This window comes from Poecilia latipinna, unplaced genomic scaffold, assembly GCF_001443285.1.
Source record: "Poecilia latipinna isolate Pla-1442-1.1 unplaced genomic scaffold, P_latipinna-1.0 Scaffold1005, whole genome shotgun sequence".
Classification (NCBI taxonomy): Eukaryota; Metazoa; Chordata; class Actinopteri; order Cyprinodontiformes; family Poeciliidae; genus Poecilia; species Poecilia latipinna.
This window is the reverse complement of record NW_015113621.1, coordinates 146,035-167,989: the sequence shown is the minus strand read 5'-3', so window position 1 is coordinate 167,989 and position 21,955 is coordinate 146,035. Positions and strand designations below refer to the sequence as shown.

At 39.0% G+C, this 21,955-nt stretch overlaps 1 protein-coding gene across 5 annotated transcripts in view; it reads left to right on the top strand.

Moving 5' to 3' along the window:
• Positions 1-12,839: 12,839 nt before the first annotated feature.
• Positions 12,840-21,955, top strand: part of LOC106958666 (serine/threonine-protein phosphatase 2B catalytic subunit alpha isoform) — a 105,095-nt gene continuing 95,979 nt past the window's right edge. For 2 of the 5 annotated variants that reach the window (XM_015050684.1, XM_015050688.1), the window contains exon 1: positions 12,840-13,163. In XM_015050684.1, coding sequence (XP_014906170.1) covers positions 13,103-13,163 — 61 coding nt within the window. In that variant the 5' untranslated portion in view covers positions 12,840-13,102. The remainder of the gene's footprint in view (positions 13,164-21,955) is intronic. The other 3 variants (XM_015050687.1, XM_015050685.1, XM_015050686.1) reach the window with 2 other exon arrangements.

Genomic DNA, 21,955 nt, shown 5'->3' with positions numbered 1-21,955 from the left:
CGCGCTGTCCGTCACGGTGAAATCTTTCAAATCTGTGGCGGCTTCGGTTGAACAGATCCCTTCTTGTACGGCTCGTCGTCACAGCCGCCAAAGGTGGTGGCGTAAAGACAAACATAAATGTGGCGCTGGTCACGGCGTTACCAATGAAAATAAGAGTGAAACTGCAAATGCTGTCCTGAGGGTGGTGCCAGCAGAAAAGATATGGAGGCATTTTGAATTGTAATCGTGTTCATGGAGCCATGAAAACTGACAAAGCTGTTTTGTGGGTTTGTATTGATTAAAATAGATACATAGAGTCACATTGTGACACACGGTGGCAACATGTTTTTGAGTAGTTCTGTTATTGTTAGTCCCAGTTTATTTTGTAGAGTTTTGTTTATCTTTTTTTTTTTTTTTTTTTTTTTGAGGAATTGGATGGTTGAACTCTTATTTTTCTGGATGTTTTGGGGCTGGAAGGGTTTTTGCTCTAACTTTTTTTAATTTCAGACAGTTGCTCTAAAGCATGCCCTTGGCAATAAAGTATCACTTTTTCCACCAGAAGCAGCTAAAGCAGGATATTATTACAGAAATGTCAGCTTGTTGACAACTCATGTGCTGCATGGTGATGACCTTATCTGGGGGGCAAATACCAAGCAGCTGAGGAAGAACATGAAGCAGAGGCTTTATTTCCAGAGGATTCTCATGAATATTTTGCTCTAAAGTTGCTCTCAACTCCCCACCGCTGCTCCATCGAGAGCATATTGACCTAATGTAATGTGTGCATAGTTCAGCGGCTGCTCAGGAAAACCCTCCAGAGGCTTATCGGGTCTGCAGAGAAACCAATCGGCTCCCTGGAAGAGTTCCTGTTGTGTTAGAAAAGCCCTGAATATTTTTTTTTTTAAAACGCAGCGCTCCGTTTCAGCTCCTCCCCTCAGGAAGGGAAAAGTTAAAACCCCACACCACTTGTTTTAAAAAAAATATATTTTATCTGGAAGAAATGACACAAGATGTGCAATACTGAAATATTTTTGTGTTTTTCAAATTCAGTTTTTTTTTTGTGTGTGTATGCGGTAATTTTATTTGGGATGTAATTCACCTGAACCAACCTGCACCTGGTCAATAACGGGAATAAAGATATCTTATCTGTACAGACTGTGCAGTAATCACTCGGTTGGGGCTCCTTTTGCGTGAATTACATCATGGTCATTAAATGATCATGTGTTCATACTTTTAGCAGGGTGGCCAGGTGCAAAGTCCTGCAGGAAATTAAAATCTCTATAAAGCTTCCCTCTGTTTGAAACCAGAGAGGAGCTTGAGCTTCCTGATAGATGACTGTAGCGAGTTTGAACTGATTTGATTATTTATTTCTATATATATGAATTTGATCTGTTTGTATTTAAGAAATATAGATGATCGCAGCAGTCTGTGATGATCTTTTCTTGACTCTACAAGAAGAAGGTCGTCAATAATTGCTTTATCATTAAAAAAAGTTTTTTTTTGGTCTTATCTGACTGATAAGCGTCTGGAGTTTTCATTAGATCATCAAATTAGCTGTAGTAAATAATTGAACTGCATCACTGCAACCATATTAACATCATGGTTATTTTTATAACTATTCCTGGTCCGTTTCTTTTGTTGTTGAATTTGGGAATACTTCTTAAGTTTATATTTTATGTTCTTGTGGGAAAAAGAAGTGTTTTCTTTAAAAGATCCCGGAGAACACCGTCCCATTTCCTCCTGAAGCAAAGGTTGGGTCGATAGTTACCTGATAACTAGTAACTAAGTAAATTGTAACTCATCTGTGCCATCTAACTGGAAGACCTTAAAAGAACAACATAACTTTTCCTTTTCGTCATAGCCTCAATTCAAGAGTGTCTGCCAAACAAGGTACTGATCTGTCCTCAAGGTGGTGCTAGAGAGAACAAATAAAACATCCACAATTATTGCAATCTTGTTTCTGGTGTGTAACTTTCTGACATCTTCTGTGAAATCTAATTTTATCAGCCACTTAATCCTATCATAACGATTTATTATGTGTACAATTTTAAAAGTTTGAATTTGACTCTTAAAACATTAGAAATAATTGTATTTATTATTATTGTTTTAGTATTATTAGTAGTAATTTGATACTTATCCATTTATAGTATTTATTTATTTTCTTGTTTAGATTTTGAAATTTTGTTAAATGTTTTCCTGAATTAATTAACAAACATGCAAAAGGTAAAATAGAAATAAAGAAGTTGATTTTCAGAATATTTCAAATGTAAAAGTAGTAAAGATGTAATGCTAAGTATAATAATGATAGTATTTTTTTTTAAATAATTTTTGTTGGTGCATTTCTCTCAACATTTCCACAACTGCTTGTGCATTTTCTCAAAACAATTAAACTGCAAAACCCAGTTAAGAACCTCCAATGTGAGTCACTTGGTCAAAGTGAATTGTTCATTCCTCAAAAGCAAGCATTTATTTCAATGATAGTGTCGGTGTCAGGAAAGTCCTGAAGTCATTGTTTATGAACGAGATAGTGAAATGTCATGTCATGTTTTCATTATGACAGTTCACTCTCGCGAGGTCTTGGTTTGATCTTGGTAACACGACCTGAAAATGCTCAAGACATTTCTAAACATCACTTCCACAATCCTTTAAAATGCGTAGTTATATTTTTCTCCATTGCATTGGTGCATTTCACTGATCAATTAAGATTGTCATAACTTTTAGTTCAACCGTCAGTTCTTATTCCTTCCAACAGACTGCAAATCCTTTTGGACATGAATCAATTGCTACCATGTAATTATCTACTGCTTTATATAATTTTCACTGAAAAGTGGAAAGGAACTACACTTCTGAATGCTGAATAGTCAACCAACTGTCTTCAGCCCATTGCTCAAGTCGTAACAAACAAAAACATTCAGCTGGTTGTCAAAATGTGTCAGATTTATGCATTCCTTCGTCAGTCCTCCTTGAAAATGTTTCCATAATTAAACTGTTACTGCCAGGTGAACCTCAGCTTTCACCGGTGAGGAGGAGTGTGTGAAACTTTAGTTGAAACCAGTGATGTCACAACGAGCGAAATCCCATGAACCCACAGCTGGCAAACGGATTTGAACTGGAATATCAGGATTGTTTACATTCAGTTCCAATGTACAATATGTTTGTACTTTTTCGCAACAATGTAAACAAATTAGCATGGCAAAGAGCACATGCTGTAAAGAATGTGAAACACAAATTGAGGGTCTTGTACTCGTTTACCTCATGATATAACGATGAAGAAATGCGTAAAAATGACTGATTTTGACATCTAGTTCAACATTTTTGCCTGTCGTGACTCAAGAATTGAAATGAAGACTATTAGCTTTATAGAGAGTGACTATTCAGAAGTACGCTTCATTTTGAATGGCATGACTGAAAACGATATAAGATGGTAGAGAACTGCACAGTAGCAACTGATGCATGTCAAAAAGGATTTGCAGTATGTTGGCAGGAATGAGAAACTGCTCCTATGATGAGCCAGAAAGGCTAAACGATTTAAAGGTTGAAATCAGAGCTTTAACTCTGATCAGAGATTGAGGAAAAGTATTTTATTACAAGCAGTAGTAGTGGCAAATATATTACTTTTAGTATATGTCTTATATAAATTCTGATTCAGTTTAGCTTCATAAAAAAATGTAAGTAAATTAAAAGAAATTATTTTCAAAATTGCATATATCATAAATACCATGAACTATTACTAACTAGAACTATGGCATACAATGGATTATACATATAGAATGTTGCCAACTGCTATTACTACAAAAATGTAATTAAATACAAATAAAAAACTACTACTAATATTAATATTAATAATAATGATTATTAGGAAGTTGTAGTAGCTGTGGTAATAGCCAGCAAAATGGTTTGTTTATTGAACATTAGGAGCTATATTGTACAACTCCTTCCAACTGACTGTCGAGATTAAAGTCAAACTCTTGTTTCACAAATGAACTCAAAACGTCGAGAATGGCTCTCTCGATAACATCCAGAGATAAACGACACTCCTTGCCTTGTTTGTGTTAAGTTTATTGCGGGTTATTCACAGCAGTTGGAATGATAAAAGAACGAGAGAGAGAGCGAAGAAAATCTTTCGATAAAAGTGAGCGTGAACGACAACAGTGGCTCTCCACCAATAGGAAGCCTCGGGGGGCGGGCCTTGAGGCGTCAGCACGTTCGAGTGCACACTGCGCTGAGCCAGGCAACTTGGCTCAGAGTAACAGTAAATCAGACAGAGCAGCTCCTAACAGCTCCTCCAGCTCCTGCAGTGAAACTGTAACCCCCCGTTGCAAGTATTTTTGGCCGCTCAGAGGAACCCGGGTGAGATCACTGCGGTCTCTTTTCCTCGGACACACTCGAAGAGTTGTTCGGCAAGAGCAACGCAGGGACCCGTTTTCAGTCTCCTTTCATATATATTTACACATCTTTAAATTCATATCACACTGGAAATGTCCGAAAACAAGCCGAATGATGAGCCCAAGTTATCTACGACGGACAGGGTGGTGAAATGTAAGTGGGATTTATTTTTATTTTATTTATGTGTTACGGTCTCTGCGTGTCTGGAAGAATTTCGTCGCAGCGGCAAAAAAAAAAAAAAAAAAATGTAGTCGAAAAATTGTTCGCTGGCTTATGGAGGAAGAAGGGTGTTAGCCGAGCTGTGACAGCAGCTGTAAACTAGGAAGTGAGGAGAACTTCAGCCTGCAAGAATCTCACACATACATGTTTATCTATTATAAAAATAAGAATACCCTCAAATTAAACGAAGCGTTTCCATGTGACCGCGCAGCCTGCAGCTTGACGGTCTGGATTGATATGTATATATGCATTTGGTGCACAGTATGCATGCAGATCAGACATTGCAATCAGCACCAAAAGCGATCTCTTCCCCCCCTTGTCTTTATTGTGCATGCACCATCAAACAAAGCTTTATCTCTCCCGTTTTAACAATTGCACAATCCTGCATGCTCGATGTATGTTTGGTTCTGGGGGTTGCTTTCACTGTTCATGCCACATGGGGTGGCTCTTCCTGCCTCTCTCTGTGTTTACAGGTCTGACATTCCACCTTTGCAGTCTACCATAAGAATGCAATAAAGATAATAATCAGTTCGACCCTACCTACCCAGCTCGCCCAGCCTCGTTTCACTTAAAGGCTGCAGATTTTTAACTTTGAGACAATTCATGCACAAGGATATGAGATATTAATGCGTCACTGAATGACTAGAGCAAAGTAGGATGACAGAATCTTTGTGTGTGTGTGTTTGATCCAGCTCTAGCTGCGGATCAGTACTCCAGTTTCTGCCCTGCGCACCACAACAGGCATGTGCAGGGACCACATCGGGGAATTGAGGGAGATATTTTTCTTATTTGGGCTGAGCTCATCGATCGAAACGATTCGAGCCAATAGCTCATCAAGAGGGGGAAATTAGTGGCAATCCTGAAGCTTTAGTGGATGGAGTCAGCAGCGAGCGGCTCTGTTCTGGCCACATTTCTGGTGGAAAGCGGAGGGTGGGTGGGTGGAGTGAGTGTTGAGAGATCCACAGAATGTCTGGGGTGCTTTTGTTATGAATTTTTTAAGAGATCATACCCGTACAGTCTCCAGCAACGTGAAGGCTAATGAAAAATGGATTTGACAAGATTCGGCTATAAAGAGATGAAACGGTTTCACTGGGAAGCTTGGACTGGTCGCATTGGCTACAGTGCTTTGTGAAAGTATTCATACCTACTTGAACTTTTCCATGTTTTGACCTGGTAACATTAAGACCACAAAAGACCACAATTATTTGCATGCAGTAATCTTAACTCAAGGTGCTGCATAGTTAGAGAGCGGAGAGAAAAACATAGCGGTGGCAGCATCATGCCCTGGAGATACCTTTTTTTTCAGCAGATAGATGCAGGCAGGAGTGAAATACCTCAAGTCTTAATCATAAGAAGTCCTGTTTGTTGTAGGGCCGAAATGATTAATCGTGATTAATCGGTTACTGAAATAATTGTCCACTGAGTCCAGTTAACGATTTATTACTGGACTATAGAAACCCAAAAAGAGGCCATTTGCTAATAGAAGAACATACTCAAATCAGCAATTAAGCCAAAAATACACCAAAAAATATATAGATTATGTATTTAAGATAAAAAAAATATCTTGTCTGTAATTGTGTTCTACCCTAAACACCCCCACCAAATTCTGTGGAGAAAAAAAAGGAAAATAATCTCTCATCAAGCAACTTTTGCTATTAAGTTATAATCGTTTAACCCAGAATATTGTCAGTTGATGTTAAATCAAGCAGAAAGCGCTGAGCTTTCCACATGTTGATGTTAAAAGTATTTATTTTATTGGATTTTAGGCATTAAAATGTTTTTTTTTTTTTAAAACAGAATTGAAATATTTGTTTGCACCTTTTAACATATTTCTAATGTATAAAAAAGATTTGAATGGCTAAATGAAATTTGCTATTTTGTTATCCGAATAATCCACGGAATAATGGATTAGTCAGATAATTGCCGTTCTGATTTGCTGCTAGCAGAGGACGCAGCATGAGAACTGATGTTCAGATTCTCTCAGTCGTAGATTGAGCTTCTCTCGCTTAAAATCTCCCCCCAAAAAATTCATTTCTGTTTCTGGTTGTGATGCACAGTCCCACTCTCTTGACTTTACAATGCTGCAGTGCTTAGTAAAGCTCTGCAATTATCTTAATCAGTTATTGATTAGACATTAGCAGCGGGTTGTCAGTTGACATGAGAGCCCGGATCCAAAAGGCGTTGCCGGCCGTAGCTCCTGGAAGTAAATCCACCCTCTGAGTTTCCAGAAGTGCGCTGTTTGTTTTTTTTGTTTTTTTCTCTTTTTTTTTTGGTAATGCATCAGTGTTGTGACAACACAGGACGCCGGCTGCTGTGTACATACAAAGCATGAACGTGGCTGCAGGCTGTAGGTGTAAGGTAATTTGTTTTCAGCTGCCTGTTTTGCGACGCTGCGAGGCGTCGGTCCAACTTATCACGAGCGCGCTGCAGCCACCTGTTTTCAGAAGGCATTATCGTAACGCTCCTGAAAGCCACTGCTGCAGAGTAATTACTCCAACCTCTTTAATCAGCCCCGGCAGGCCAAGTTGGCGGCGTCCGCGGGGGGGGTGGAGGGGGTCTTCATGTTTTTAAACTCGACAGAAATAAATATAGGAGGAAATGTCAGTTGGGAGGCTTTTCACCTTAATGAACTATGTGTAGAAATCTGGCTCAGTGGTGGACCATTACTGCAGCTTTCAAGGCTTACCTGATTAAGTAGCTGCTGGATAGGGATTAGCCTTGACCTGTGATAATCCCTATTATTTTCCCAAAAGTTCTAGTCATCATCATTGTTAATGTGTTGCTAAATGTGTTAGCTGTCGAGCTATTTCCAGCGCCGATTGATAAATGTATCTGGTTCTTGCCTGGTCACCGACTAGAACAGAAACGACAGAAACTGAATGAAGGCCCATGAATTACAGTGGATTTAGCATTTGGAAAGTGGCAGAAGAATTTATCGTAAATGTAGATTTAGCTCAGAGTATTTACTGGACTGGATTCGCTTCATATTTTCAAATGTGTCATCATCATCAGATGAGTGTGTGGGATATAAATATTGAAAAGGACTGTTTACAGTGCAATATCTGCAGGGGATTACACTGCTATTACAGCGAAGCCCCATCTATTTGCAGTTCAGTTCTCATGGGTTTTTCTGTGGATCGTGACTTCAAATTATTTGCCAAAAATTCACCATTTTGTGCATTTTTTCACGAAACATGTCTTATAATATCTTATAAAGTTGATATATCCTCAAATTGTGCTTGGGATACTGAGTTATTTAAGCAAAAGGCTACTTAGCATGCTGTTATCTTGTTTTTGCAAAGCAGCCAATCCAGGAGCGGCATTCATTTTCCTTGGCGCTGATTGGCTGTTGTGCTAAGACGGTTTCCACTGTGCGTATTAATGCATATTAAGATATATTTGGTGTTTGAATGATTTTAAATAGGCAGCTAAAACACAACCTTTACTGGGGAAGGGTTTTTTCTCAGCATCAGAGGGTTAGTTAAAGGAAATGTAGAGGGAGCTAGAGACTCCATAGTGGGGTGAAGGTTCATCTTCCAGCANATTTCCAACCTGGTTAAATTCAAATACTGAAGCTGAAGCCCACAGTTAGAGCTCTGCTTGTTATTCTACTGTATTTTCCATGCAGACAGAATAGGTGGGAGTGTATGCAACAAGGGAAAATGGCAAATAACAAAGGTGACTGCCTTTCAGACACCAGGTTACCAGGAAAATAAAGAGCCCGAGTCTCAGTCCAGACACGAGTTTAATTAACTTTGCATCCAAAAGAAGCTGAGACGTGCTGCAGCTAATGATCTGTGGAAAATGTCTCCAGTGCAAGAATAGTTAAAAGGGGGCGCGTCGACCCGGACGCGCACGCTTACACCCACTGAGGGAAATGTAAAACTCGGTGCTTCATTAACCGCTGCAGCAGCAATGTCTTTGCTTATACCAGTTTGGCACCATTTATTTATAGGGCGACTGGAGGGAGAGCACGAGCGTGAGAGGCGAGGTCTCCTTTACGCAAATCTCCAACTGGTTTTATGCATCGACCGATGCGTAATGAAAATCACACAAGGTCCGCCTGTCGCGCTGTCCGTCACGGTGAAATCTTTCAAATCTGTGGCGGCTTCGGTTGAACAGATCCCTTCTTGTACGGCTCGTCGTCACAGCCGCCAAAGGTGGTGGCGTAAAGACAAACATAAATGTGGCGCTGGTCACGGCGTTACCAATGAAAATAAGAGTGAAACTGCAAATGCTGTCCTGAGGGTGGTGCCAGCAGAAAAGATATGGAGGCATTTTGAATTGTAATCGTGTTCATGGAGCCATGAAAACTGACAAAGCTGTTTTGTGGGTTTGTATTGATTAAAATAGATACATAGAGTCACATTGTGACACACGGTGGCAACATGTTTTTGAGTAGTTCTGTTATTGTTAGTCCCAGTTTATTTTGTAGAGTTTTGTTTATCTTTTTTTTTTTTTTTTTTTTTTTGAGGAATTGGATGGTTGAACTCTTATTTTTCTGGATGTTTTGGGGCTGGAAGGGTTTTTGCTCTAACTTTTTTTAATTTCAGACAGTTGCTCTAAAGCATGCCCTTGGCAATAAAGTATCACTTTTTCCACCAGAAGCAGCTAAAGCAGGATATTATTACAGAAATGTCAGCTTGTTGACAACTCATGTGCTGCATGGTGATGACCTTATCTGGGGGGCAAATACCAAGCAGCTGAGGAAGAACATGAAGCAGAGGCTTTATTTCCAGAGGATTCTCATGAATATTTTGCTCTAAAGTTGCTCTCAACTCCCCACCGCTGCTCCATCGAGAGCATATTGACCTAATGTAATGTGTGCATAGTTCAGCGGCTGCTCAGGAAAACCCTCCAGAGGCTTATCGGGTCTGCAGAGAAACCAATCGGCTCCCTGGAAGAGTTCCTGTTGTGTTAGAAAAGCCCTAAATATTTTTTTTTTAAAAACGCAGCGCTCCGTTTCAGCTCCTCCCCTCAGGAAGGGAAAAGTTAAAACCCCACACCACTTGTTTTAAAAAAAATATATTTTATCTGGAAGAAATGACACAAGATGTGCAATACTGAAATATTTTTGTGTTTTTCAAATTCAGTTTTTTTTTTGTGTGTGTATGCGGTAATTTTATTTGGGATGTAATTCACCTGAACCAACCTGCACCTGGTCAATAACGGGAATAAAGATATCTTATCTGTACAGACTGTGCAGTAATCACTCGGTTGGGGCTCCTTTTGCGTGAATTACATCATGGTCATTAAATGATCATGTGTTCATACTTTTAGCAGGGTGGCCAGGTGCAAAGTCCTGCAGGAAATTAAAATCTCTATAAAGCTTCCCTCTGTTTGAAACCAGAGAGGAGCTTGAGCTTCCTGATAGATGACTGTAGCGAGTTTGAACTGATTTGATTATTTATTTCTATATATATGAATTTGATCTGTTTGTATTTAAGAAATATAGATGATCGCAGCAGTCTGTGATGATCTTTTCTTGACTCTACAAGAAGAAGGTCGTCAATAATTGCTTTATCATTAAAAAAAGTTTTTTTTTGGTCTTATCTGACTGATAAGCGTCTGGAGTTTTCATTAGATCATCAAATTAGCTGTAGTAAATAATTGAACTGCATCACTGCAACCATATTAACATCATGGTTATTTTTATAACTATTCCTGGTCCGTTTCTTTTGTTGTTGAATTTGGGAATACTTCTTAAGTTTATATTTTATGTTCTTGTGGGAAAAAGAAGTGTTTTCTTTAAAAGATCCCGGAGAACACCGTCCCATTTCCTCCTGAAGCAAAGGTTGGGTCGATAGTTACCTGATAACTAGTAACTAAGTAAATTGTAACTCATCTGTGCCATCTAACTGGAAGACCTTAAAAGAACAACATAACTTTTCCTTTTCGTCATAGCCTCAATTCAAGAGTGTCTGCCAAACAAGGTACTGATCTGTCCTCAAGGTGGTGCTAGAGAGAACAAATAAAACATCCACAATTATTGCAATCTTGTTTCTGGTGTGTAACTTTCTGACATCTTCTGTGAAATCTAATTTTATCAGCCACTTAATCCTATCATAACGATTTATTATGTGTACAATTTTAAAAGTTTGAATTTGACTCTTAAAACATTAGAAATAATTGTATTTATTATTATTGTTTTAGTATTATTAGTAGTAATTTGATACTTATCCATTTATAGTATTTATTTATTTTCTTGTTTAGATTTTGAAATTTTGTTAAATGTTTTCCTGAATTAATTAACAAACATGCAAAAGGTAAAATAGAAATAAAGAAGTTGATTTTCAGAATATTTCAAATGTAAAAGTAGTAAAGATGTAATGCTAAGTATAATAATGATAGTATTTTTTTTTAAATAATTTTTGTTGGTGCATTTCTCTCAACATTTCCACAACTGCTTGTGCATTTTCTCAAAACAATTAAACTGCAAAACCCAGTTAAGAACCTCCAATGTGAGTCACTTGGTCAAAGTGAATTGTTCATTCCTCAAAAGCAAGCATTTATTTCAATGATAGTGTCGGTGTCAGGAAAGTCCTGAAGTCATTGTTTATGAACGAGATAGTGAAATGTCATGTCATGTTTTCATTATGACAGTTCACTCTCGCGAGGTCTTGGTTTGATCTTGGTAACACGACCTGAAAATGCTCAAGACATTTCTAAACATCACTTCCACAATCCTTTAAAATGCGTAGTTATATTTTTCTCCATTGCATTGGTGCATTTCACTGATCAATTAAGATTGTCATAACTTTTAGTTCAACCGTCAGTTCTTATTCCTTCCAACAGACTGCAAATCCTTTTGGACATGAATCAATTGCTACCATGTAATTATCTACTGCTTTATATAATTTTCACTGAAAAGTGGAAAGGAACTACACTTCTGAATGCTGAATAGTCAACCAACTGTCTTCAGCCCATTGCTCAAGTCGTAACAAACAAAAACATTCAGCTGGTTGTCAAAATGTGTCAGATTTATGCATTCCTTCGTCAGTCCTCCTTGAAAATGTTTCCATAATTAAACTGTTACTGCCAGGTGAACCTCAGCTTTCACCGGTGAGGAGGAGTGTGTGAAACTTTAGTTGAAACCAGTGATGTCACAACGAGCGAAATCCCATGAACCCACAGCTGGCAAACGGATTTGAACTGGAATATCAGGATTGTTTACATTCAGTTCCAATGTACAATATGTTTGTACTTTTTCGCAACAATGTAAACAAATTAGCATGGCAAAGAGCACATGCTGTAAAGAATGTGAAACACAAATTGAGGGTCTTGTACTCGTTTACCTCATGATATAACGATGAAGAAATGCGTAAAAATGACTGATTTTGACATCTAGTTCAACATTTTTGCCTGTCGTGACTCAAGAATTGAAATGAAGACTATTAGCTTTATAGAGAGTGACTATTCAGAAGTACGCTTCATTTTGAATGGCATGACTGAAAACGATATAAGATGGTAGAGAACTGCACAGTAGCAACTGATGCATGTCAAAAAGGATTTGCAGTATGTTGGCAGGAATGAGAAACTGCTCCTATGATGAGCCAGAAAGGCTAAACGATTTAAAGGTTGAAATCAGAGCTTTAACTCTGATCAGAGATTGAGGAAAAGTATTTTATTACAAGCAGTAGTAGTGGCAAATATATTACTTTTAGTATATGTCTTATATAAATTCTGATTCAGTTTAGCTTCATAAAAAAATGTAAGTAAATTAAAAGAAATTATTTTCAAAATTGCATATATCATAAATACCATGAACTATTACTAACTAGAACTATGGCATACAATGGATTATACATATAGAATGTTGCCAACTGCTATTACTACAAAAATGTAATTAAATACAAATAAAAAACTACTACTAATATTAATATTAATAATAATGATTATTAGGAAGTTGTAGTAGCTGTGGTAATAGCCAGCAAAATGGTTTGTTTATTGAACATTAGGAGCTATATTGTACAACTCCTTCCAACTGACTGTCGAGATTAAAGTCAAACTCTTGTTTCACAAATGAACTCAAAACGTCGAGAATGGCTCTCTCGATAACATCCAGAGATAAACGACACTCCTTGCCTTGTTTGTGTTAAGTTTATTGCGGGTTATTCACAGCAGTTGGAATGATAAAAGAACGAGAGAGAGAGCGAAGAAAATCTTTCGATAAAAGTGAGCGTGAACGACAACAGTGGCTCTCCACCAATAGGAAGCCTCGGGGGGCGGGCCTTGAGGCGTCAGCACGTTCGAGTGCACACTGCGCTGAGCCAGGCAACTTGGCTCAGAGTAACAGTAAATCAGACAGAGCAGCTCCTAACAGCTCCTCCAGCTCCTGCAGTGAAACTGTAACCCCCCGTTGCAAGTATTTTTGGCCGCTCAGAGGAACCCGGGTGAGATCACTGCGGTCTCTTTTCCTCGGACACACTCGAAGAGTTGTTCGGCAAGAGCAACGCAGGGACCCGTTTTCAGTCTCCTTTCATATATATTTACACATCTTTAAATTCATATCACACTGGAAATGTCCGAAAACAAGCCGAATGATGAGCCCAAGTTATCTACGACGGACAGGGTGGTGAAATGTAAGTGGGATTTATTTTTATTTTATTTATGTGTTACGGTCTCTGCGTGTCTGGAAGAATTTCGTCGCAGCGGCAAAAAAAAAAAAAAAAAAATGTAGTCGAAAAATTGTTCGCTGGCTTATGGAGGAAGAAGGGTGTTAGCCGAGCTGTGACAGCAGCTGTAAACTAGGAAGTGAGGAGAACTTCAGCCTGCAAGAATCTCACACATACATGTTTATCTATTATAAAAATAAGAATACCCTCAAATTAAACGAAGCGTTTCCATGTGACCGCGCAGCCTGCAGCTTGACGGTCTGGATTGATATGTATATATGCATTTGGTGCACAGTATGCATGCAGATCAGACATTGCAATCAGCACCAAAAGCGATCTCTTCCCCCCCTTGTCTTTATTGTGCATGCACCATCAAACAAAGCTTTATCTCTCCCGTTTTAACAATTGCACAATCCTGCATGCTCGATGTATGTTTGGTTCTGGGGGTTGCTTTCACTGTTCATGCCACATGGGGTGGCTCTTCCTGCCTCTCTCTGTGTTTACAGGTCTGACATTCCACCTTTGCAGTCTACCATAAGAATGCAATAAAGATAATAATCAGTTCGACCCTACCTACCCAGCTCGCCCAGCCTCGTTTCACTTAAAGGCTGCAGATTTTTAACTTTGAGACAATTCATGCACAAGGATATGAGATATTAATGCGTCACTGAATGACTAGAGCAAAGTAGGATGACAGAATCTTTGTGTGTGTGTGTTTGATCCAGCTCTAGCTGCGGATCAGTACTCCAGTTTCTGCCCTGCGCACCACAACAGGCATGTGCAGGGACCACATCGGGGAATTGAGGGAGATATTTTTCTTATTTGGGCTGAGCTCATCGATCGAAACGATTCGAGCCAATAGCTCATCAAGAGGGGGAAATTAGTGGCAATCCTGAAGCTTTAGTGGATGGAGTCAGCAGCGAGCGGCTCTGTTCTGGCCACATTTCTGGTGGAAAGCGGAGGGTGGGTGGGTGGAGTGAGTGTTGAGAGATCCACAGAATGTCTGGGGTGCTTTTGTTATGAATTTTTTAAGAGATCATACCCGTACAGTCTCCAGCAACGTGAAGGCTAATGAAAAATGGATTTGACAAGATTCGGCTATAAAGAGATGAAACGGTTTCACTGGGAAGCTTGGACTGGTCGCATTGGCTACAGTGCTTTGTGAAAGTATTCATACCTACTTGAACTTTTCCATGTTTTGACCTGGTAACATTAAGACCACAAAAGACCACAATTATTTGCATGCAGTAATCTTAACTCAAGGTGCTGCATAGTTAGAGAGCGGAGAGAAAAACATAGCGGTGGCAGCATCATGCCCTGGAGATACCTTTTTTTTCAGCAGATAGATGCAGGCAGGAGTGAAATACCTCAAGTCTTAATCATAAGAAGTCCTGTTTGTTGTAGGGCCGAAATGATTAATCGTGATTAATCGGTTACTGAAATAATTGTCCACTGAGTCCAGTTAACGATTTATTACTGGACTATAGAAACCCAAAAAGAGGCCATTTGCTAATAGAAGAACATACTCAAATCAGCAATTAAGCCAAAAATACACCAAAAAATATATAGATTATGTATTTAAGATAAAAAAAATATCTTGTCTGTAATTGTGTTCTACCCTAAACACCCCCACCAAATTCTGTGGAGAAAAAAAAGGAAAATAATCTCTCATCAAGCAACTTTTGCTATTAAGTTATAATCGTTTAACCCAGAATATTGTCAGTTGATGTTAAATCAAGCAGAAAGCGCTGAGCTTTCCACATGTTGATGTTAAAAGTATTTATTTTATTGGATTTTAGGCATTAAAATGTTTTTTTTTTTTTTTAAAAACAGAATTGAAATATTTGTTTGCACCTTTTAACATATTTCTAATGTATAAAAAAGATTTGAATGGCTAAATGAAATTTGCTATTTTGTTATCCGAATAATCCACGGAATAATGGATTAGTCAGATAATTGCCGTTCTGATTTGCTGCTAGCAGAGGACGCAGCATGAGAACTGATGTTCAGATTCTCTCAGTCGTAGATTGAGCTTCTCTCGCTTAAAATCTCCCCCCAAAAAATTCATTTCTGTTTCTGGTTGTGATGCACAGTCCCACTCTCTTGACTTTACAATGCTGCAGTGCTTAGTAAAGCTCTGCAATTATCTTAATCAGTTATTGATTAGACATTAGCAGCGGGTTGTCAGTTGACATGAGAGCCCGGATCCAAAAGGCGTTGCCGGCCGTAGCTCCTGGAAGTAAATCCACCCTCTGAGTTTCCAGAAGTGCGCTGTTTGTTTTTTTTGTTTTTTTCTCTTTTTTTTTTGGTAATGCATCAGTGTTGTGACAACACAGGACGCCGGCTGCTGTGTACATACAAAGCATGAACGTGGCTGCAGGCTGTAGGTGTAAGGTAATTTGTTTTCAGCTGCCTGTTTTGCGACGCTGCGAGGCGTCGGTCCAACTTATCACGAGCGCGCTGCAGCCACCTGTTTTCAGAAGGCATTATCGTAACGCTCCTGAAAGCCACTGCTGCAGAGTAATTACTCCAACCTCTTTAATCAGCCCCGGCAGGCCAAGTTGGCGGCGTCCGCGGGGGGGGTGGAGGGGGTCTTCATGTTTTTAAACTCGACAGAAATAAATATAGGAGGAAATGTCAGTTGGGAGGCTTTTCACCTTAATGAACTATGTGTAGAAATCTGGCTCAGTGGTGGACCATTACTGCAGCTTTCAAGGCTTACCTGATTAAGTAGCTGCTGGATAGGGATTAGCCTTGACCTGTGATAATCCCTATTATTTTCCCAAAAGTTCTAGTCATCATCATTGTTAATGTGTTGCTAAATGTGTTAGCTGTCGAGCTATTTCCAGCGCCGATTGATAAATGTATCTGGTTCTTGCCTGGTCACCGACTAGAACAGAAACGACAGAAACTGAATGAAGGCCCATGAATTACAGTGGATTTAGCATTTGGAAAGTGGCAGAAGAATTTATCGTAAATGTAGATTTAGCTCAGAGTATTTACTGGACTGGATTCGCTTCATATTTTCAAATGTGTCATCATCATCAGATGAGTGTGTGGGATATAAATATTGAAAAGGACTGTTTACAGTGCAATATCTGCAGGGGATTACACTGCTATTACAGCGAAGCCCCATCTATTTGCAGTTCAGTTCTCATGGGTTTTTCTGTGGATCGTGACTTCAAATTATTTGCCAAAAATTCACCATTTTGTGCATTTTTTCACGAAACATGTCTTATAATATCTTATAAAGTTGATATATCCTCAAATTGTGCTTGGGATACTGAGTTATTTAAGCAAAAGGCTACTTAGCATGCTGTTATCTTGTTTTTGCAAAGCAGCCAATCCAGGAGCGGCATTCATTTTCCTTGGCGCTGATTGGCTGTTGTGCTAAGACGGTTTCCACTGTGCGTATTAATGCATATTAAGATATATTTGGTGTTTGAATGATTTTAAATAGGCAGCTAAAACACAACCTTTACTGGGGAAGGGTTTTTTCTCAGCATCAGAGGGTTAGTTAAAGGAAATGTAGAGGGAGCTAGAGACTCCATAGTGGGGTGAAGGTTCATCTTCCAGCAAGACAACAATGACTTGGTCATTGTCCAAAGTTTTAGTCACGTTGGCCAAAATCGTTGCACTGTAAGTATTCACGAGCCAAAACCAAATCCCTTTTTGTAGGAAAGGGATGTCGTAGATCCAAAATGTGGAAAGGATTTCGCGTGTTTGCAAAATCCTTCCTTTTAAAAGCATTGTAAAAGAAGGGACACTTTCTTTTAAGACGCCTTCTATATTTAGCCAAGTTTAATGAATTGAATAAACGTTGATACTGATGCAGTAAAATAGACTTTTCATTAAAAGTCTCTGGATAGACGTCGTTCTTTTCATTAATAAGCCTTGGTTATAAAAGACAAATAACGTTGTGTAACATTTTCCATTACAAGGAAATTATGTTCGTAATGATTCACATTTGTATCATTCTTGAACTGCATTCGGGAGCTGCACAATATCAGGCCACAGGTGGCCCTCGGACCACACTTTGGACAACCCTGACGTAGAACAAAGCGTGTATAAGTGTTAGATTGGCCCAGTCTGAAACTGATGTCCAGATTCTCACCATCCAACTGAGCTATTTTGCACAGGACAATGTTTTCAGCATCTAGATGTGGAAATCTGGTATAGAAATTCTCCAAAATGCTACAATTCCAGCAGAAACTGGGTCTACACGCTGCTGAATACAAAGCAGGCCACACATTTTCCTTCCACTTCAAAACTACTTTCTAACTTACAAGTTTGTGGCTGTAAGCTGTAAAAAAAAAGGTGAAAAAATAAACATCCACAGGGTATGAATACTTTTGCTTGGGAATGTAGTTAGTAATTTGGTTGCCATGACGGCAGCAGCGCTCCAAAGCAGAATAAGCATAGTAATGATGTTTTTCCATCGCCGTGCCGAGACGTGGGGCCTCCCTCCTGCCCGGCGCTCCTCTCCTCCCGACGCAGCGCTGGGTGCTTTTCTTTCTGCGAGCGGGGGATGGACGACATCTGACATTTGACTTTTCGGAGAGGAGGGCCCCCGCGCTCAGACCCGCGTGGGCCGCAGAGGCTGTGCTTGATGACAGCGGCGCGATCCCAGCTGGATGGCCACAGCCATTTATAGAACTGGACGTTAAGCAGCGCCCTGTATCGTCGGACTTCTTCCTCACCTGCACACCTGCCTCTAGTTTGTATGCCAACAGCAGCGGTTTTTTTTTTTTTTTTTTTGTTCTTATCAGATGTAAACGCAGCGGTGTGCAGAAATGGAAGAGTTTTGCTGAAGGTCATCTGACTCTGAGAAATATTTACTCAATAGCTTCCACACACTCTTTGCAGCACGGTGATTTAAAACGGGAATTTATAGCAGCTACCCTTTAGTCCTGTGTTGATTGTTTTGATGAGGAGTTTAGATTTCCCTCGATAAATGTGAACAAAACTGGATGTTAAACCATCTTTTGTTTTCAGGAACAACACTTGTAGTTCCTCTTTGTATTCAGTTTTGAATAGTTTTATTTTTTTCTATCAGTTTAAAACATCCAGACAAGAAAATTAACATAAATCTGCAGAGCCGGGTGCTCAGGCAGCTAAGTTCTCATAAACCTAGACGTTAATAATTAGTTGTAAAAAATCCCCGAAAGTAGCAAAAAGAAAACTTTAACGATGCAAAAGCAACAACAAGAAATGTGAAATTCAATTTAAACAACTTAGGCTTAAACAGTTTGTGTTGATGTTATTCTAGCTGCATTTCCTGGAGAAATTTCTTTTTTTTTTCATGCTAAGAATCTCATGTTTGCCAGCTGATGTAGGTTAAACTGTGTGAGATGTAAGAGGTCCTATTTACATCATATTACTGTCGAAAAAGGAAGGAAACAAAAAATCTGAACCATAGATGTGGAAAAAAGACCTAAAAAGTACATCTAAATCACTAAAACCTAGAAATTATCGTTTGACGTTTCCTCTATCTGGTGTCGTTTTACTGAAAAGAGGATCTCCCCAGTGATGTAATCTGATTTTTGTTGCTGTTGTGAATTACGTTGCAGAAACGCATAGATTTTTTTTTTTTATATATTTTTGAATTTTGCAATTGCACCAAGTCGATTGTAGGTGATTATATTTTTGATGCCCTAAATGTCAATATTGTATTTGGTCAGTCGGATGAGGCTCTTTACAGCCTCATTCAGATTTCAGTCAGAAAGATGAAAAGGTTAAGAGGAATGGTTGGAGCATTGTGATTTAAAAAAAGACGAATGAGGGAAAATGTAGGCTAATTGCAGCCTACTTTGTGATCACGTTATTCCACAATAATACTGAAATTGCATGTTTTTCATATGTCCTGCAGCTCTCCTGGAAACGGGCGCCCTAATATTACCAGCTTCATTTATAAACGCTATTTTATGGATGCTATTTAGAATCTAGATCAGTATTTCTGCGTTGCAGACAGTCCTGCAAAAACGTGGGCTTCACACAATGTTTCAAAAACGATTTATAAACGCTGGCTAACGATGCTAATAATCTTTGATGGATTCAGCTGAAAACAGCAACTGATCTACACTGATGACATCACTGCTGCTGTTGAAACAAACCACGAAAAGATGAAATTCAGTGTTATTAACGCAATCTGTTGTCTTTTTATTGCCTTAGTTTTAAATTAAGAAGATGAACACTAGTTTTGGAGTTCTGAGCACGACTCTCAGAACATTTGAGTCGGTTGTGGATCCGCCTCCAGCGCCGAGCTAATTGTTTCTTTCCTCTGGACCAGCTGATAGTAAAGCTGAGTTGGCGCTTTTTTAAAACACTGTTTTATTTAGCCAGATTTTTTATTTATTTACTAATTTTTTTCCATTGAATGGCTAAAGTAACCGTTGCCTCTCCTGTGTTTTAAAAGGGAGCATATTTAATCTGACACTGACTGGTTACACAATTGATTTGCTGCAACAAAGCAGACGTTTTAGTAGCTGGTCGTCAATAACGTTCCCAGTCAAGTTAATTGTTTGCACAAGGGAGAAAACCTGCAAGATAAGTGTTATTAATTGTGCTGTCATACGCTGTTATAGGAACTTATTCAGCATACAATGCAGCTTTTAATTTACATGTAATAGTCAAGTGAAGAATTTCCAGTGTTGTATTTAGGAAGCTGACAGGTGTTTCTTCTGTTGACAGCCATCTTCTTGTACAGTTCTTAATAGCAAAACACGAGTGAAATAAAAGTAGAAAAATGTGTTTTTACTCTGTGTGAGTGCCACAGGATGAATGTAGGAGCTCTTCTGCTAACATGCTAATATAAGCATAACTCTGGTTAGCTTTAGCTAGCCTGCTAAGACCACAGGAGCATGTTAAGTTGCAATAATAAGCAAATATACTAACATTTTTATGTTATCTCAGATTACCTAACATTAGCTTCTGTTTTCGTGGCAGCCTTTGGAACAGGATTCTCCAAAATGTCAACTTCGGCTAAAGTTTGTTAGCTAAAAAGAGTAAACATTTGCTAATAGTCTAAAATTAGCATGTTAAGTCAGATAAATTTACTCTAGCAACTGTGCTAAAAGCAGTCTATGCAATAGCTTTACCCAAAATGCCAGCCTTAGCTAACATATGCTAGTAAAATAGCTGAAATTAGCTAACATGCTAACATTAGCCTGGTAACTCACATTATCTTACATTAACTGTTATGTATATTGCAGCTTATGTATTAGCTTTAATCAAATTTGCCCAAAATTACCTGTCTTCATGAATTGGCATGTAAGCATTTTGGCTAACAATAGCTAAAATGAGCAAATAGGCTGATATAAACATGTTAGCTAAGTTTAGCTAATATTAGGTAACATGCTAACATTAGCATGTAAGCATTTTAATTTACAATAATAAACATTGGCTAATGTTTATCATTGTTGAAATATATTAAAATGGCAACATTAGCATATAGAATACCAATTAAAATTGTAATATTATAAAAAAAATAGTAAACAATATTTAAAAGTGTTTAAAGAAACCTGAAGCATTTAGCTTTCAAATAAGATGTTGGTATGATTTGAAGTTTCCCCCCATTATTTTTAGGGGAATATTTGTAGAAAAAGTTAAATATAAGTATAAAAGTTGTAAATGGCAGAAGTTGCAGACATGGTGCTGAAAGTTGTTGCATTTAAGTTGTTGAAATGACAATAGTAAGTACAAAAAACACACACCTTGTAGCATTCACAGAACAAGCATGCACTCTTGGTTTGGTTCTTGATTGCATGACAGTGCAGGAGTTCAGACCTGAGCCACTCGCTGCCTCCGTTATGATGTTGTTCTGAGATAAGGCGCTCTGTGGTATTTTGATCCGCAGTAAGTGCACCTTCACTGCTCATTAGATTAAAGAGAATTAGACTCTGTTGTGGATTTGGGGCACAGAGAAAGCAGTGGATTTGGACAGATTAAGATCCATATAGGGGGATAAAGGCAGCTCTGCTCTGGGGTTGTAATCTGACTCCATGCATTAGCTGCTGCTTTTGCTAATTCATGTGAACAAATGGATGTTGGGTGTTGATGAAAGGAAACGGGGGAGTGAAACTGTTTACCTACGCTGGTATTTTTTGATCATTGCTAATCTAAGTAAGCGCGGTTAACGGCATATTCAAGCCTTGAAGATCATACTGTTGATTTACTTCCCTTGTTACACAATAAAGCTGTATTTTTATAGCTTATGCAATGTGGCGATGGAGGCATGTTTTCAGTGTTGCTCCCTACTATTGTTTGGTCATTAAGAATCGTTATGAGCACCACATGGAGCTTATTTTCTTTGTTTGCTTTGGACAAAACAGAGAAATTACACTCATGATTGCTTGTACCCACAGTGGCCAACTATGAGTGAGGAGATCATAATGCCCCGCTCTCATATTTCATGAAAATCATCCTGTGTACAAACAAACCCTCACTACTCCCCAGTTCAGTCGGCAGACGGGAGCACAGAGTTGGGAACAAAAGCCATTTGGAGCAGAAGCGGCAGTTGTGTGTCATTAGATAGCTCTTTAGAGTGGGTCACCCAAATTAATCGATACAGTGTCTGCTGCGCATTTAGCTGCGCGTTGGGCAGCCGGTTTGCAGAGAGCGGGGGAGGAGAGGATGACACCGTGAACCAGGAGCAGGAAGGGTTGCTAGGTCGGCTTGTGGAGCAGGCCCTTCCGCTCCCACCAAGAGAGAGCGAGAGGCAGAGCGAGCGAGCTGCGAATGCACTGCAGTTTGTGTTTACA